Source organism: Camarhynchus parvulus, chromosome 24, assembly GCF_901933205.1.
Source record: "Camarhynchus parvulus chromosome 24, STF_HiC, whole genome shotgun sequence".
NCBI lineage: Eukaryota > Metazoa > Chordata > Aves > Passeriformes > Thraupidae > Camarhynchus > Camarhynchus parvulus.
Window position 1 is genome coordinate 2,440,476 of NC_044594.1, and position 18,904 is coordinate 2,459,379.

The following is an 18,904-nucleotide window of genomic DNA, read 5'->3' on the forward strand; positions in this document are numbered from 1 at the left end:
GTTAAAAGCAGGGAGGGATTTATTGCAGAGAAGATGCAATAAAGAGATATATAATAAATAAATATAGATATATGGAGGCATTCAGTCACTTCATCAGCACTGATGACTGTATTGCACACAGCTGCAGAAGGACAGGCAGATGTGGCTGCTCGTCTTGCACTCCCACACTTCATTTATTTATTTTATTTTTTTCCCCAAGCCTCTATTTTCCCCCAAAAGGAAACCAAAAAAGGAAGCATAAATGTCCTGTGCATACATGTGAAGCATCATGTAAAAAAAAAAATTATTTCATCCCACGCTTCCCCTCTTTGCTCTGAACTCCAGCAAAACAAGAAATTCTTCGGGCGCTCAGACAGTCTGCTGGCTTCCTGATGAGCAGGACACAGCTCGGTGGTGCAGAGCAGCCTGGACGTAGCCTCGGGCAAGGTATGGTGCTGTGTGCCCACCCTGGGAGCTGCTCCCACTCCCCTGAGCCCGTTCTCCACCTCTCCCCAAGCCCAGCGTCCCGGCTTTGAAGTATATCCCGGCAAGATTAATTAAAGGGAAGAAGCGTGGTGTCCTGGATGATTGGGATTAGCTAATAAGGTTATTTTAGTCTGCTGGCATTTGCTGTTGGGGGAGAGTGATGTTCCACAAGTTCCTTTGCGCAGAGGGGGCAGGAATTGCTGGCAGTGGAGACATCCTGCTTTTCATTGCACATCTGTGCTGCTCACGGGCTGTAATTTCTGGAGGAGCAGAATGGAAGTTTCCTGAAGTTCTCTAGTATAGATGTGATTTCCAAGTGGCTTTTAGTGCCAGGACAAGGGGGAATGGCTTCACACTGACAAAGAGTAGTTTAACTGGGATATTAGGAAAAAATAATTCTTTATGAGGATGATGAGGTTGCCCAGAGATTGCTGTAATTTCTGGAGGGGCAGCATGGAAGTTTTCCTGAAGTTCTCAGGTATAGATGTGATTTCCAAGTGGCTTGTAGTGCCAGGACAAGGGGGAATGGCTTCACACTGACAGAGAGTAGGTTTAGGTGGGATATTAGGAAAAAAAAAATTATTTAGCCCAGAGAAGCTGTGGTGGGTCCCTGGAAGTGTCCAAGGGCAGGTTGGAGCAAGATGGGATAGTGGAAGGTTGGAACAAAATCATCTTTAAGGTCCTTTCCAGCCCAAACCATTCTGGGATTCTGTGCAGATTCCAGGCAGGAATTTCACTCTTGGACCGTGTTGTACGCGGCATGGACGGCAGGGATTTACAGTAAAGCTGTGTTTGTGTTCAGGCTGGGCTGAGGAGAGGGAAATCCATTGAAATGTACCAGCTGAAATTGAAATGCCCAAACACCCCGTGTGGCTTATGTGTTTGTTTTCAGGATGGGCTGAGGAGAGGGAAATCCACTGAAATTTAGCTGCTGAAATTGAAATGCCCAAACACCCGTGCGGCTCATGTTTTGCTACTTTTGAAAGGGAGCAGGAACAGGCCCTCGGCTGCAGTGTTTACAAAATGTATCTGCAGGGAGGGATCAGTTTCTTGCATTTATGCTGACCTTAACCTGTGAGAAAAATTCCCGATGAAATTTCCGTGCGTGGGAAATGCGGGACTGGACAACAGAGCCACGAAAGGCCTGGGAGCAAACAGCACAGCCCTGCACAGCTCCTGGCACTTCTACTCTTTTCATTCGCTGCTTATTTATTTTCTTTCTGCTCCAAGTTTCGCCTGTGTCATATTTTCCATGGAGATGGAGCCGCGGGCGCTCTGGGCGCTGGTGACACGGCAAAGTGTCGGATGGCTGGGGAATGGGGAAGGGAAAAAGGGAAAAAAGGGACAGGGAAAAAGGGAAATCTCCTCGGGTTCGGGACGCAGGGGAAGGAAAGCTTCTCGGCAGGGACTCGGGGTGAGGGAGGAGCGGCTGCGACCGAGCGCAGACGGGAAGGGAAGGAAACACCCCGCGGGTCTGGAAAACGCTTCCCGAAGGGGAAAGGCCTCGGCAGGGACCGGGGGAAGGGCGGCGAGGGAGGAGGAGGAGCGGGGGAAGAGACGGGGGAGGAGGAGAAGGAGGGGAAAGAGGAGAAGGGAAAGAGAGGGAGGAGGAAGAGGAGGAAGAGGAGGGCGGCCGGCGGAGGGATCCGGCGGCGGGGCGGAGCGGCCGGAGGTACGAGAGCCCCCCGGAGGCGCCGAGGAGGAGCGAGCTCGGCCCGGCCCGGCTCGGCTCGGCTCGGCGCAGGCTCCCCGGGACGCGCCGCTCCCGCCTCTCCCAGCAGCGCAGCGGGGCCAGCACCGGGCCGGGAGAGCAGCGCAGCGCGGTGGGACTCGGCCCGGAGCGGAGCGCGGAGCGGAGCGCAGCGGAGCCAGCCCGCAGCGCCCCGCTGGGTCCCGGGCCGGAGCGAGAGGCGGAGCGGCGGGGGATGGAGCCCCGGGCCTAGAGGCGGCCGCCCTGCCCGACCTGCGGGCGCTGCACGGGCGGGGGCGGGGCGGGCGGGCAGCGGGGATGGGCCCGGCCGCGGGCGGGGAGCGCCGCCCGCCCCCCGAGCGCAGCCCCTGAGCCCCGGCCGGACGGGCACGGGCACCATCGGCCGCTTCTGCAAAGCTTTTTTTCCACCCCCCCCGTGTCCACCGAGATTGTTTTGTTGTTTCTTGTTGTTGGAGTTTTTTCTTGCTGGAGTTTTTTTTTTTTTTTTTTAATTTTTTTTTCCCTTTATCCCCCACGCCCCACTTCCGTGGTTTGGATATTCTGGGTGACTGCAAAGAAGAGTTTTGGAGTTGTTTTGGATTGGGTTTGGTTTTTTGGTTTTTTTTTTGTTCCCTTCTCCTGTCCTTGAACTGAGTTTGTCCTCTGTGCATGCCTCTTCTGGAGCAAGGCTGGATCCTGAACCTCGGTGCATGTAAGGGGCAAAGCCTCGTTCATATTCCTGCAATAAGAGTAAAATGTAAATTGGATAATACGACTTCTTGCCAAAGGCTCCAATGAGTGGCACACAGTCCACAATCACGGACAGGTCAGTATAAAACGAGATTTCTTGATTTTTGTGGGTTTTTTAAATCTTTTTTTGAAGTATGAATATTCGCAGAGCTCACGTACTTTGTGTTCTGGCTTCAGTTACAGACGGGATCAGGAAAGCAGGATTTAATCAGAGGTTCTGGGAACCAAGGGTGTCCTGACTGTCAAAGCAACTGGGTTAACTTTGAAACTGGCGTATTTCAAGTCCAACAGCTTTCAGGCCTGCCAGGCTGACTCTGTAGGAGCCAGGGTGGTAATTCAGCTCCCAGGATGGGCTGGTGCTGCGGGGAACACCGAAAGCGAGGGTTCCTGCCAGGGGATGGAGCAGCAGAAGCCACCAGAATTCAGTCTCCAGCTCAAACCTGAGCTCAGAGAGCCTGTTGAGGATGCGCTTGGGTCTCCTTGGGTCAAGTACTGCCGGGAGGTCACTCCAGGTGAGGGCAGGAGGGATAGTTGACAAGCAGGAATGTCTGCTGGTGTCTCCCTTAGCAGGAACCTGCCTTTGGATACCTGCTCAGGCCTCTGGGCTGCTCTGCAGGCGCCTTTCTTTACCTCTGGAGTCCTCTTGTTTGTGCTTGGGTGGTTCAGAGGAAGGGAAAAAAAAATGTGACAAAAGAAAAAGTCAAGTAGGAAACATTTTAACATGCGAGTGAGTGGAATGAGTGTCTTCCGGATTTTTTTTTTTTTGAGGAGAAGAAAAGATACCTTTTTTTGACAGTGTATGCTGTGAAAACCATTGTATGTATTTTATTGTATCTTTGTGGCGGCTGTTTGGTGGTTAAGGTGTGAATGTGTGTGGTCAAAGCCTTTCATGACCAAGCAGTGGTGGCGCAGCAGCGAAGCTGAGGCTGGGATGGGGCAATGATGCTTTGGGTGCTTGAGCTCAACCAACTTTGGGCTCCAGGTGTGGGCAGGAGAGAGGCTGAGTGTGGTTCCCACTTAAACCCAGGCTTTTTGTGACTCCACAGGTCCTCACAGCACAGTCCAAAGGGCTCTGGGACAGCTCAGACTTGGGTACAATCTGTGTTTACAACTTTTCACACAGTATTAAATCTTGGCAATTAATTTTGTAGTTTGTCCTAGCAGAATTCTCTCTTTTGCAGGGCGTGAATGATTCTTGAGTTGCAGGGTGTTTTTTTCTCTGTAGCAGGCAAGGCAGTGACAGTAAAAAGGCATTTCTGTGGATTTGTGAGGATTTTATTACGTACTTCAGGCCATATGTCTTGTGGCAGTTGCATGATATCAAAAAGAACGACAGGATTTTCATCCCAGGGAGCAGCTGAGTGATGCATGGAAAGGAAAAACACGAGAACAGGGAATTTAATTTACTTGTTAGTAAAACAAAATACTTTCCATTATTGAATTGGAGCAGCCAAATAATAAAAAAAAAAAGTCTCATTTCCTTTTGCTCTCAGTCATGTCAGGAGGATGTTTCTGTTTGGTGTTCCATGAAGGTTTTGGATCAAAAGGCTTTTAGTGTCAGGTGAGGAGCCGTCTCCACAGCCCTGGGATTTCTGGGGGAATGTGGAGGAACTGGATCTTTTCTTGTCAATGTTTTTCACCTCTGGCCTGAAGCAGCCCCAGCTCTGGGGTTCAGAGTCATGGTCCTGGATCTGCCAGGAGAGGAGAAGCTTTGGGGTGACCTCATTGTGGCCTGCCAGGACCTGAAGGAGCCTACAAGGAAGATGGAGAGAGACTATTTTAATAGACCTAGAGTGACAGGGCAAGGGGGAATGGTTTCAAACTCAGAGCAGGGTTAGGTTGGTCATTAGGGCAAAATTGTTGCCTGTGAGGATGGTGACAGGGTGCCCAGAGCAGCTGTGGCTGCCCCTGGATCCCTGGAAGTGTCCAAGGCCAGGCTGGAGCACCCTGGGACAGGGGAGAGGTGCCTGCCCATGGCAGGGGATGGGAATGAGGTGGGATTTAAGGTCCCTCCCAGCCCAATCCATTCTGGGATTCTCTGGTGATTCTCTGATTCATTCCCTGGCTGAACCTTTCAGCAGAAGCCCAGGCGTGGTGCTGGTGTTTGTTCCCATCTCTGCCATCCCTCTTCCCCCCCAGCATTGTACAGGGGTTGGAGAGGATGTGTTTTCAGCACTCTTGTCCCTGCAGAATATTTCCCTTCAGGCCTGGGGAGAGTCTCTGTTGCCTCTTTCAATCTGCCTCTAAAGCTCAGAATGCAAAGCAGGTGCAATAGAGATAATATTGATGCTTCCACTGTCATTAGACCTCCGTGGTATAAATCATCAGACATGTTCAATTCTCTTTGTGTTTGTCAATCACCTTCCTTGGTGGGATTGAGATGGGAATTGCCTTAAACCAGGAGAACCCAGCTTGCATCCGTGCCAGATGGCATTAGGAATATAATAGGGCAGCTTGGGCCTGGATTTTTGTCCATATTAGCTTTACATATTTGCATTTTGCATATATAGAGCTGCTTAAATCCACATTACAGACAGCAGATATTTCCTTTGCTATCCCTGCAGTTTAAGGTGGCAGTGATTTGACAGCTGTCACATTTCCCTCGTGCGGGCTGCACTTGTCATCCCTGACATATTTTATATCTCTTGATGATGTCATGATTACCATTAAATATATAAATATATATATTTATATACAAATTTTTATATATTATATAAAAATTTATATACATATTTATATATAAATTTATATATAAATTTATATATAGATTTATATACATATTTATATATAAATTTATATATAAATTTATATATAAATTAAGAGTGTTTGAATGGCCATTTCTAATGCTGTTCTGCAGCCAGGATGATAAATGATGATTTTATTAAGTCCACTCCTTTTTGTTTTTTTTAAATTTTATTTTTGTTCTCTTTTCCAGGAAAGTTGAATGGGTTTTAGTGTCTGGCACTGCTGAACCACAGTCAGGCCAGCTCATATCTGAGTGTGTCTGGACTCATTCTCTCTGTGGACTAAACCTTAACCCAGCTAGTTTTGGTGGTGGTTATGCTCAGATTCTGTTATCAGAACTCCCAAAGCAGCATCGATTTCTGGTGTCTTTTTCTTCAAGTCTGGAGGGAAGTTTGTGCCTGGGGGGGTGGGGGGATATCAGGCATTAAACAGAAAAGGCAGAGCAGATGTTAAAGGCTGTTCTGAGTTGGTGGAGGAGCTCCTGACACACACTGCTCCCCAGCAGTGTTTGGGGGAGCACCTAAAGGGTGCAGAAAGACAGAAAATTATCTCCTAAAGAGCACTTGAGGCTTAAGAACACATCAGCAAGCATTCTGCAGGAGAGCCGTGGTGCCTTGCACGGCTGCTGGTGATTTGTGAGACTTAAACGCTGATTTAACTTTGATTTAACTTCCCCTTCTTTCCCTCGGGATGTTCTTTTACTTTGTCAGCTGCTTTTTTTTTTTATAAGGAAAAATGCCCATTGGAGCATATCAAACTCTTCATCTGCAGCCTTATTGCTCTGCTCCTTTATGTTTGTAAACATTTACACCCTCTTCATTTAATCCTCCCTTAGCTGTGCTGTGTTTGTTCAGAGGCCTCCTAAGGTGGCATTTATCTTGCTGAGCTTAGGAACTCTTTGAGGTAGACACCCCTGAGCTGCTCATCTGGCTCGACTTGATCGTTAGTGGAAGGAAATCTTCACATCCAGGGGACCTTTTATTATCCTAAAGGTATCTAAAACCAGTCAGGTGACTGAGCTTCATCCAGCTCTGCATTTAGGTGAGACTTCCCATCTCTTTTAACCCGAAAAAAAAAAGAATCTATTTGGTGCTGGGCTGGATTTTTGTTGCTGGGCGCTGTTTTTGGTGGGGGGATTGCAGATTGGAGTCCGTCTGTGACCAGCTGAGGGGTTGGCAGGGTTTATTGGAGGAGTTTTCCTGTTTCTGCTGCACTGTGCCCACATTCCCTGCCTCTGGAGCGCTCCTGGCCAGCTCTGGGCGTTGCTGTGTGCTGTGCATGGCCGAGTGAGATAAGGCCTTTATTCTTCCCAAGGCCACGCTGGGGCCAGGCTGGAATTCTGAAATTCAGCCATTTCCAGCCTCTGCTTGGCCACCAAAGGCCGGCCCGAGCTCGGCTGTATCCTGTTATGACACTGAAGAAACATTTGTGTGCCATTAATTTTTTTTCACTCTCGCAGTTAACTGTATTTTTCTTCCTGTCACCGTTCCAAACACACTTCAGGGTTGAGCAATTGCACGGCTGCAGGACTTGCTTTATGTTTCTTTCTGTTTATTAAAGGCCAATAAAAGAAAGGAGGCTCTTGCTTTTTGCAGGACCTCGCTGAGGAACTGGTGACTCTTCTCTGCAGTTGCTTGCAAATGAGTTTTATTTATAACCCTGCTGTAGTTTCTGTTGCTATGATTGGAAAACAGCAGAGGTAGAATTTACACATAATTACCCTTGAGAAGTTTTAATTGGTGATTTGCTCCTGACTTGGTATTAAAATAGACTCTAATTGTTTCTTATCTGCCTTAGATGCACTTTCCCTGTCTCTGGCTCTTTGGAAGTCCCTGTAGTAATTGGGAATTCTTGGGCTGTATGGTGGAAGGAAAAAAGGGTTTTATTTCTTCCAGCAGGGTTAGAACTGCACAGAAAGTCACACCTCAGTTAGATGTCATTGTCATGCATTTTTTAAATTAGTAGAGTTAGTAAAATCCAGTATTTATGGAAAATGGGCTGCAGCATGGCATCTAAGGATTAGAAAGAATAATAGTCTTTGAGTGGGGCTTTTCACCATTGTGCCTTGGCTATGTTTGGAAATTAGCAGTTGACAGAGTCTGTGCATAAATTCCTGTTTTATTCTGCTGTCCTTGAGGCTGGCAGAAGAGAGGGCTGTCTGGGGTGTTTACTGCTGCCTGGGACACAAATGCTACCACTTGATGTTGCATAGTTTATTAGGGCTTTTACTGGAGACAGGAGCTGAGGTGAGCTTGATTTTCTAGTTTTGAGTAGAGCTGTGGGCGTTGTGATTATTTGGGTGGAGGCAGGAATGATGTTTCATCTGTGAGCCCAATTGTATCATTCTCCCTGTGCACAGAACTCCTGTTAATGGCATTTTAACATTTCAAATGCGTGGATTAGGAAAGGGACCAAGATGTTGGCTCCTTCTATTTTAGATTTTTCAAAATTCTGGTCCACACCTGCAAGAATTTAGCAGCAAAAAAAAAAAAAAAAAGCATTTTAACATTTCAAATGGATGGGTTAGGAAAGGGACCAAGATGTTGGCTCCTTCAGTCTTAGATTTTTCAAAATTCTGGTCCACATCTACAGGAATTTAGCAGCAAAAAAAAAAAAGCATTTTAACATTTCAAATGGATGGATTGGGAAAGGGACCGAGATGTTGGCTCCTTCAGTTTTAGATTTTTCAAAATTCCATATCTACAGGAATTGAGCAGCAAAAAAAACTTTCTTTCAATTTGATTAGAAAAGGGACGGTCGGCACTATTTAAATTTTTCAAAATTGGACATCTACAGGATTTAGCAAAAAAAAAAATTTTACATTTAAGGATGGGTAGAAAAGACCAGGATGTCGGCTCCTTCTATTTTAGATTTTCAAAATTCTGGTGCACATCTACAGGAATTTAGCAGCAAAAAAAAAAAAAAAAGACTCACTGCTGTCCTAGCTTGAGAAGGAAAGTGCAGCTTTCCCTTGGAGTTTGCTGAGGTCACTGGTGGGGTTTGTGGGTGTTCACTGGTGTCCTTTGGCTTCCATGACCTGTGTGGGAGGAGAGTTCCTTGGTCCTGGAGGGTGACAGCAGTGAGCACAGTCGTCCTGCTGGAAATCAAAGAGTCCTCTGTTCCCTCTCACAACTGCTCGGGACCTTGCTGTACAAGTGATGGTTTTGTAGAAGTAGTGGTTAGCGTAGAAGTGGTGTTTTGTTGTAGAAATAGTGATTTAGGCGCTGGAGATTTCTGCAATTCATCCTAAGGCTGTGGAGAGCATTGGTGAATTTGCCTGGGGATGGTGGGACACACACCTGTAGCAGTTATTTTCTATATTTCATGGCTAGCCACCGGGATTCCTGTTATTTTCTATATTTCATGGCTAGCCACCGGGATTCCTGTTATTTTCTATATTTCATGGCGAGCCACCAGGATTATTTGGTTCTTTCCTGCAGTGGGGTCTCCCAGTGAATTTGTGCCTAAAGAATTTGAGTAGCTTCAGTGACAGCTTCTGTTTTCCCAAGAGTATAACCAACAGGAATTTTGACATGAACTGTTTCTGTCCCATTTTTCCTGCAGTATTTTGAGCAGTATCCTTTACCTCTCATGGTTAAAATTCTCAGCCTCACCTGGGCAGCCCTGTGTGCAGTTCTGCAGAGTGTCTCAGTGTTTGCTTTGGTCTGGAGACTGAATTCTCCACTCCTCCTCGAGGTGGCCCTTGGGGTCACCAGGGAGATATGTTGGCTGTGCTGCTTGGAAGATAAGCTTTTTTTTTTCCTTGAGCCTTTATCCTCCAGGTTTCTCCCTAAAAACCTCTTCCTTCCCTCTGAAAATTAGCAGTTGGAGATTTATTAATGAATCCCATTTGTATTATCCTCGTGTTTCTAGTGGATATATTGCTGTAAAAATGCTTCTTGTAGCGTTCCAGATATTCCTCTGCCTAAGCACTCCCTCTGATATTTTATCTGCTTTGAGATAAGCAGATTTTCCTGTGTAAGAGATGTCAATAGCACTAAGAGAAAATAGATTTAAACCCATATTTTCAGGTAGGCGATGCTGTGTTCTGTGGCCCTGCTCTGGATAATTATTAGGTTTAAAGAATAAAAGTCTTAGTTCATGTCTCAGCTTGATTAAAGGAAGGGTCAGGAGCCTGGATGTTGGTAATATCTCAACATCAGAAGAGAGGGCTTAAAATAAGGACAGGAGAAGCAGCAGCAAGGGAATCAGTAAAACGAAAAGGGATGTAAAACGTGCAGTGTTTGATTAAGAATGCAAAAGGGATAAAATACAAGACAGGATACATACAAAATAGTAACAGCACACTTAGAAAAAGACAGGAAGAAGCAACGTTTACTCATTTTTCTTTGAAAAGAAAACATGTAAAAATAAATACATTAAAATGACAGGAAAAAACAGCGGCCTTATGTTTCAAATGTAAGCATGAGTATAAATAGTAAAAGCCAAACAAACAGCATTCAGCCTGTGACATTCACAAATGGTCTGGATGTTTTGTTATCACCCTGCATCCTTTCCTTGAGGATTTTCAGTGTTGTGTCTGTTTGACTTCTGAGGCCCATGGGCAGGAACCCTTTCTTGCAGCCCGATGGTAAATAAGAAACATTGCTGTTTACATTTGTTGGCAAACACTTCAGTGTGATCCTCTGGGGTTATTTTAAGCTCTGTTTTGACAATGTGGAAAGGTCTGGGCTGGGATGTTCGGTGGCAAAAGCGTTTCATGGAATTGCTGTGGCACTGGCAAAGATCACAGCACAGGTTTTCTGTACTTGGAATAATTCTCCTGTGGTGTGGAGGAGATTCTCCATTGTCCTGTCCATCCCTGGGATGCTGTCAGCTGTCCTGGCAGGATGGGCTTGGTCACAAGTAGTGCTGGGGCTCAGCTCTTCCAAAAAATGAACCTTTTAATGGCAGGGAGCAGGCTTGGGTAAAAGTTGAGCTGTGTGAATCAAGCAGCAGGGCCTCTCTTGGTGCTACAAAGTTGAAATGTTCAAAACCGAAGAGAGAATCTCCATGTTCTGGCAGCTCTTGGTTGCTCTCAGTTGGCACAAGAGCTGTGGCTGCATGGGCAAAACTCAAACTGGTTTTACTCCTGAGCTCTTGCAATGTGTTTTGGAAATTTTCAGGGATATTGGTGGGAATCTGAATTTTGTTCAGGTGCTGTTCCTTATTGAACCTGTGAGTAGCAGCGCAGTTGATTCTGGTCTGTGTGAGAAGCTGCTCCTGCGTTTATTTGCAGGCAGTGAATCCTGGTTTGTGCTATCACCTGCAGCCCTGGGTGACTTCCCAGGTAGAATCAGTGACCTAAGAAGAATTCAACACTTTTCTAGATTGAGCTGCAGTGCTGGAGAGGGGCTGGAAAACTTAGGAGGGACCTGGATTAACCTGAGCAAGCATTTCCCAGCGTGGAGGAAAAGCCCCATGTGTTAAATAAAGCACCAGACTGATGTGAGACAGGCAGAGGACTGGGAGTCCACCACTCCCATAAACATACAAGCTTCAACCTGCAGGCTCACCTGAAGCATCTGATGGCTGCTTGAAAGTCTTTTTTAGCCTGTTATGATAGTGGCTGTTGATGCAGCTCCTTGGCAGCACTTCAGACAAGGCGTCTCCTCTGAGTGTGGCACCGCTGCCTTTCTGCTGTGCCCAGATGCAAAACCAGGGTTCTGCTGCCAGAAAAGGGCTGGAAAACGTGGAAAGGCAGAGAATTCAAGGAGGGAAGCCATAACGAGCCAGCAGAGAGAGGAAATAGGAAAAAGCTGCAGTGCAAGACAGGAGAAATCAATAGGAAGTGAGTGAGAGGGAGAGAAATGGTGGCAGCTGCCAGATGGGAGAGAGGTTTCCTGCCTGCCGCAGGGCCAGGAGCTGCTGCTGGAGGGCAGAAAGCTCTGACAAGGCAGGGCTGCAGCTCAGGGTGCTGGGCAGGACTGGAGGAACCCCTTCAGAGCCTGGGAGTGCCCCTCTGGCTCTGGAGCAGGCTGCCCTGGGTGGCAGCAGCTCCCCTGTGGCAGTGTCTGAGCTGTGTCCTGAGGATTCCTGTTCTTCTGGGAGCAATTCCTGTTCTTCTTTCAAAGCTGCTGCTCACAAGCACGAGCACAACGTTGCTTTCTGCTCTGTGTCAATAGGATTTTTTTTTCCATTTAATTATAATTATTATGGTGTCCTAAATGAGGCAGTGACCTCAGCCAAAAGCAAGTGGCTGTTCTGGGGATTTAAAAGAGGGATTTTCCCTGCTGCTGCAGCCTCTGTCCTGACTGAGGCAGCAGCATCAGCTCTGGCAAATATCCAGGGGGGAGCTGCAGTAGAGGAGAGTGAATTTATATCATTTATACCATGTGGGCTTCCTAAATGTGAGGATGGGGGGGACTCCTGGTGTGCCAAGGATAAAAGAGATCTCCTGGTGCTGGGGTGCAGCTCTGCAGCTGGCAGTTTGTTCTGCAGCCTCTCAGGAGGCACCAGATGATAGGCTGTGGTTTGTCCTGTGGTCTGGGGAGTGGAAGTGGTTCCTGTGGGCACAGATGTGATCTGAGCCAACCGACAGCCTCGGTGGCTGTGCTGGGGAAGGTGCTCAGGGATCCTGCACAGAGCCCTCTGCGCTTCTTGTGGGCTTTGCTTTGCTGGGAGGATGTGTTAAAGGCTGGAGGGTGCCCAAAGGAGCACCTGTGCAGGTGCTGCTGTGCCCTGAACCATCAGCAGTAAAGGAAAATATCCTGCAATAATTCAGAAATAATGTAAAGGCAAACACCTTGCAATAATTCAGAAATAAAGGCAAACAACTTGTAATAATTCAAAAATAATGATCTAAAAGAGCAGAGTTTTCTAGATCATTACTCCCTAGAAATATCTGGATTATCTGTCTAGGTATCTGATCTCTAGATTTAGATACTTCAGTGCTGGGGGATTTGATATGATTACTGGGAATTGGTAAATGTTATTTTCCCTTTCGAGTACAACTGGAAGCCCCAGGTTTTACACTCAGGTCACTCACATTATGGAAATTGCTGTGAGAATTAAATAGTGAAGGAAAAAAGGGGGGGAAAAGGCAAGCACGTGTTTCTTGCAGTATATCTATCTGATACCTAGATATCTCATATCCTTTAGATACTTCATTGGTGTAAGAGTTTGATATTCCTGGGAATTGATAAATATTATTTGCCCCTTTGAGTACAACTGAAAGCCCCAAGTTGGTCACTCACATTATGGAAACTGCTGTGAGAATGAAATAGTGAGGGGAAAAAAGGGAAAAAAAAGGCAAGCACGTGTATTTTGCAATATATCTTTCTGATATCTGATCTCTTTAGATAGTTCATTGCTGGGTGATTTGGTGTAAGAGTTTGATAATACCTGGGAATTGGTAAATATTATTTGCCTCTTTTGAGTACAACTGGAAGCCCCGAGTTGGTCACTCACATTATGGAAACTGCTGTGAGAATGAAATAGTGAGGGGGGAAAAGGCAAGCACGTGTTTCTTGCAGTATATCTCTCTGATATCTAGATATTTGATCTCTTTAGATATTTCATTACTGGGTGATTTGGTGTAAGAGTTTGATAATACTGGGAATTGGTAAATATTATTTGCCCCTATGAGTACAACTAAAATCCCCAAGTTTTACACTCGGGTCACTCACATTATGGAAACTGCTGTGAGAATTAAATAGTGAGGGGGGAAAAAAAGGCAAGCACATGTATTTTGCAGTCTGGAAAGCTGCAGGAATGTTGGTGCTGGCTGTAAATGCTGCAGTGGTGTTTACTTTGGATGTTAACCAGTGCAGCTTCAGCTGAACGTATGGCCCAGCAAAGCCTGACCTCCTCTCCCTTTCCCTTCCAGCAGCTCGTTATCAGCTCTCACACTCCCAGGGACATGCAGCGGTTGCTTTTTGGTGTCTGCACCTGCTCAGCCCTCACCTTGGCCTCCCTGGGGCTCCCGGCCCTGCTCATGCAGGCACAGCCCCAGGTTTGGGGCAGGAAAAGCCTTTTGTGCCGGCAGGGTGGGTGGCATTGCCTGCCTGGGGGTCAGCAGGAGGGGACAGGCCCTGGGTGCTGCTCTTCCTCTCCCAGAAGCAGAGAATTCAACTTTGCTGGGAGCGGGAGAGGAAACAGCTTTGCAGCACTTTTGGGCTGCCTGGAAAACTCTAAATTCTCTCCCTGGAATTCAGCCAGATGAAAAGAACCTGTCTCTTCCAACTCCCTTTTTAAATTTTATTTTTTAATTTTTTTTAATATTTTATTTTATTTTTATTTTTTAATTTTAATTTATTATTTTTACTGTACTAATTTTTATGTACTTATTTAATTTTATTATGTTATTATTTCAAATTTCTAGTTTTAATTTTTTTTTTTATTTTTATTTTTATTTTTAATTTTTCTTTTTTATTTGTCTATTTTTATTTTTTAATTTTTTAATTTTTATTTGTCTATTTTTATTATTTCTATTATTGTATAGTTTTACATTTAATTTTTTAAATCTATGTCTGTTTTTATCATCATCCCAGTTCCTGGGAGGTGGCTCAGCTGAGCCTCCTCACAGGAACATCACAGCAACTCAAAAAAATCTGCTGAGAATTTTTTTTGCTCCATCTGTCGCTTTCCATATCCAGAGAAAATGGCTCCTTCACATCTCCAGATTAAAACTTGGGATGCTGATGGGATTTGATCAGCAAAGGTCTCAAGGAACTTAAAGGTTACACTTGAAATAAGTTGATTTCTCTGTTTTTTTATTGGGGAATCTGGCTGTGTTCTGGTCCTGGTAATGCAGGCACAATCCCTGGGAAAATATATATATATATATAAAAAAATATTATATATATATAATTTTGTGGAATATATTTCCCCCAAACAAATGCTGCTGTATAGTGTCTATAGGGATTTAGGGTTTTCCTTTCTTTTATCCTTTTTGTTTAATTAAATGCCTTTTAGATCAAAAAGCTTGCCCCAAAAGAGCATTTCAAAGAAGGAGGAAAATAACAAAGAACATGCAAATAATGAGGTGGGGTTTGTTGTTCTTTTTTTTTTTCGTTAAATAAAAAAGGTAGTTTGTAATTGGTTTTGGGGATGAGCACAAAGGGACTCTGGACACTTCAAACAAGGGCTATGATTTGTTTATTTAAATTGTAAAATTTCAGTGTGAAAATCTCTTCATCTTCTCCTCTGAGTTGTATTTGGATCCCTTTGCTGTGGCAGTAAATTAGAATAAATGTAAAATACACCGAGGAGCTGTGTGGCAGTGAGGAGCCCTCTCAGATATCTGAGATTTTAGGGAATTCTCTCTCAGTTTGAGCTGAGGTTGGTGGCAGCATCCCTGGATCTGTTCCCCAGTTCCATGAAAATGTGCAGGAGGAAATGCCCAGCAGAAATGAATTTTGTCTGCAGGATCAGGAGCTGCCTGGGCTCTCCCCCTCTCCCTCTGTTCCGTCACGTGGAGATGTTTGCTTTAGATTAAAACCCTGCTCTGGCATCCTGGTGGTTTCCCTGCTGCAGCAAATACCTTGGCAGGAGTTATCTTACTGAACTGAGAGAAAACTGCATTTCCCTTTGCTTTAATGCACTCATTCTGCTGCTGACCAGGGCTTCATTTTTACATTGACAGCTTTCTTGCATATGTGCTAGCTTGGACCATCTCAGTTCCTTAATGGTTCTGGTGAACACCTGAATGCCTTTTTCACACACAGAACGCTATTATCCAAAAAGAACAGCATAACTTGCTTCAGAAAATTAAATCCAAGTTGCATTGGCTGGAGGTGCTCGACAAAATGCAAAAACTTGTTGCAGTGACTTCTTAGAATCTTGTCCAGCTGCGAATGGCACAGCACAGGGGTGTTAAAGACCTCACATATTTAATAATTTAATGCCTTCAGCACTGACATTCTGCTGCTGACCAGGGCTTCATTTTTACATTTACAGCTTTGTGGGATTTTCAGAGACCCCAGATGAAGGGAGGAATGATGAATCTGACTGCAGGTTCTCAGAAGGCTAATTTATTATTTTATGATATTATATTATATAAAGAATACTATACTAAACTATACAAAACAACACAGAAAGGATACTTGCAGAAGGCTAAAAGATAATAATGAAAACTCGTGACTTTTTCCAGAGTCCCAACACAGCTTGGCCCCAGTTGGCCATTAAACAAAAACAATTCACAGCAGAAAGTAATGAAACAACCACCTGTTGGTAAACAATGCCCAAACTACATTCTAAAGCAGAAGAAGCAAATCAGATAATTATTACTTTCATTTTTCTCTGAAGCTTCTCAGCTTCCCACGAGAAAATCCTGGACAAAAAGATTTTTGGACCATCTCAGTTCCTTAAGCTCAGCTGCTGGTTCTGGTGCTAGCACAACATTTTGTTAGTGCTGTGAGATGTGGAGAGCTGATGAGTGATGAATGTGTCTGGTTGAGACAGGAAATTGGAAATTAAGGGCTGTTTGGGCATTTAGAGTTTGCCAGGACAGCAAACAGGGAGAGAGTTGTGGTTTCTTTCAGGTGTGGGTGACTCTGCTCTAGCTGCTAACAGCCAGCATAATTCAGCTTTCTGTAGGTGAGCTGTGTGCCTGCTCTGCTAAAACTGAAATTATAACACTAAATGTTGTCTATTGGATGGATAATTCAGCTCTCTGTAGTTGAGCTGTTTGCAAGCTCTGCTAAAACAAAATATAACACTTCATGTTATCTATTGGATGGATAATTCAGCTCTCTGTAGTTGAGCTGTTTGCAAGCTCTGCTAAAACAAAATATAACACTTCATGTTATCTATTGGACGGATAATTCAGCTTTCTGTAGGTGAGCTGTGTGCATGCTCTGCTAAAACAGAAATTATAACACTTTTTGTTGTCTATTTGATGGTCAAATGTTACCTGCAAAGCAGGCACTGGGTTAAAATTTCCCTGATTTCTGTTTGATGGATAATTCAACTTTCTGTAGGTGACCTGTGTGCCTGCTCTGCTAAAACAGAAATTTTGGAACACTTTATGTCGTGTATTTGGTGATCAAGTGTTACCTGCCAAGCAGGCACTGGGTTAAAATTTCCCTGATTTCTGCCCTGCTGAGGAGCAGGAAGCACCTCGTGTCCAGCACAGTACAAATATATTATGAGTAATTAATAAAAGATTCAGGTGAATCAGCTGCCAGGCCCCTCAGAGGAGGGGCAGTGAGCTGTGTGAGTGTTCCTGCTGTGGAATCTCAAACCAGGGGCAGATGCAGGAGTTAAACAATAAAATTGGAGTTAAACAATAAAACTTCCTGGCAAGGTTTGAAACCTTCCTTTCCTCCCTGTGTGTGCCCTTGGTGTTGGGCTTTAGGGCAAGGGGAGATGGAGAGGCCTGGAAAAGGCTGTGGGTTATTCTAATATTGCATGGAGGACAGAGTCAGAAATAAAGTGAATTTTGTGGGACATAAAATTGGTGTTTTGCTTATTAACAGTACCTGGAAACACTGGCAACTCTAAATTTGTGTGGTTTTTTTGTTGCATTGAAGCAGTGGTAAAATAAAAGTGTGTTTTAATACATTAAAAATTGGATTTATTCCTTTTCAGAGGCTAGGGCTGTGAGTACAGGTATTGCTGCCTTGCATTTCAACTTGGGTTTTTCTTCCCCGCTTTTTGAATTTGGGTCTGTAAGGCTGCAGGTGTGGGATGGAGTAATGATAAAGCCAGTCCTGACTTGTTCTGGGGTCAACATTTTGATGTTTGATCCTGTCCTTGAGTCTGTTTCTGTTTTGTACTGTAAAACTGGGCTGGGATGAAATTTACGGCGAATTAAAAAGGACCTGCAGAATTCTTTGGAAAGAATAAATGAAGCTCTGCCCCTCCCTCCCTGCCTCTTGACAAATAGTGAGCAGTTCATGGAGTTTTATAGGCCTGGAAGTATTTATTGCTGACAATTCCCAGCCCTGGAGTGAAGCAGAACAAGGTATTGAGTGCTAAATCCATGGAGTTGGTGCTGTGTTTTTTCTCTCTCTCTCTGAATTACGACACAGATTTAACAACTGTGGTCAGTTTGCTGTGAATGAAATGGATTTTGCCTTAGCAAATGGAGTTTCCCAGCTCTCACTGCTCTCTTTTCAAATTGTCAGCTATAGAATAATTACTTTTTTCTAATTTATGCTGTTTTGGCATGGACTCAAGTTTGCATTTAGTGGCTGGCATAAATATTACATTTTAGAGCTGCTTTGGGGGGGCTTTTGTTTGGTTTTTTTTTTGGTCAGCCTTACTGGAATTGGTTGAACTTAATTCAATGACAGGATAAGCTAAAATTTGTTTAGATAGGCTGTTCTGAAATGTTTAATGCCTTCTAAAATTGTTCATGGTAAAAGATCAAGGAAGGAAACTCGGTGACCTTTTCAATGCAGCTCCATAGAAGTCATTTTCCTATGCCAGAAGTCAGCCCAGACAATGAAACTGAAAGAGGGTTCTCTTTCATAAAGGATCTTTCATGTTTTCCTTGTGCAGATAGATTTATTTTTTATCACAGATTTAGCAGACTTCACAGCTGTCTTTTAATCAGTTTCCATATTTGTACCAGAACTTTCTTATTTTAATTACTGTCTGCAGAAACCATTCAGCTGCTTGTTGGGTGACACAGTTGAAAATGATAATTTTCTGTAATTCTTTTCTTGGCTTAGATCACTCCAGTAATATCTATCAGCAGCAAATGATGTGTTATAATATTAGGGATTCACTGCTTAAAAATGCCCTTGGTCCATCTATCCCATATCCTCATGGTGTCTGTATGGCATTATTTGTCAATAACCAGATTTCTTCATCCATACCCTTTGTCAATAACCAGATGATTTCCTCCATAATTCCCACAAAATTCTGAGTGAGGTTTGGCCTCTCTAAACTACAAATATCACATGATGGAATCCCAGCCTGGGGTGGGTTTGGAGGGACCCTAAAGCTGATTTTATCCCATGGGCAGGGACACCTTGCACTGTCCCAGGCTGGTCTTGGACACTTCCAGGGGCAATGCCCACATCCCAAACAGGATCCTGGGAATTTGGGGAGCTGAAGGCTGAGGATATCCTGGCCTGCAGGATGGGGATGTGCCAAATATCCAGGGATGCTGGATCCTCCTGGATCCTTTCCACAGGGGTGGGGACTCCGTTCCTCGGGGAGCGCTCGCCTCCCGCCCTGTGCAGCTCTGGGAAGTTCTGCTTTTCCCAGGCCTGCTCCTTGCTGGGGGAAAGGTCTGGAAATTCTGTGTAAATATTTACCAAAGGCCGGCCTGAGCAGCACAGAGCTGGGATTGAACCAGGA

General features: G+C 44.8%; 1 protein-coding gene across 3 annotated transcripts in view; it reads left to right on the forward strand.

Annotated features, from left to right (window-relative positions):
- The first annotated feature begins 360 nt into the window (after positions 1–360).
- Positions 361–18,904, forward strand: part of ARHGEF12 (Rho guanine nucleotide exchange factor 12) — an 81,636-nt gene continuing 63,092 nt past the window's right edge. For 2 of the 3 annotated variants that reach the window (XM_030964813.1, XM_030964814.1), the window contains exon 1: positions 2,757–2,981. In XM_030964813.1, coding sequence (XP_030820673.1) covers positions 2,950–2,981 — 32 coding nt within the window. In that variant the 5' untranslated portion in view covers positions 2,757–2,949. Of the gene's footprint in view, positions 427–2,756; positions 2,982–18,904 lie in introns of those variants that run through there. The other variant, XM_030964815.1, reaches the window with a different exon arrangement.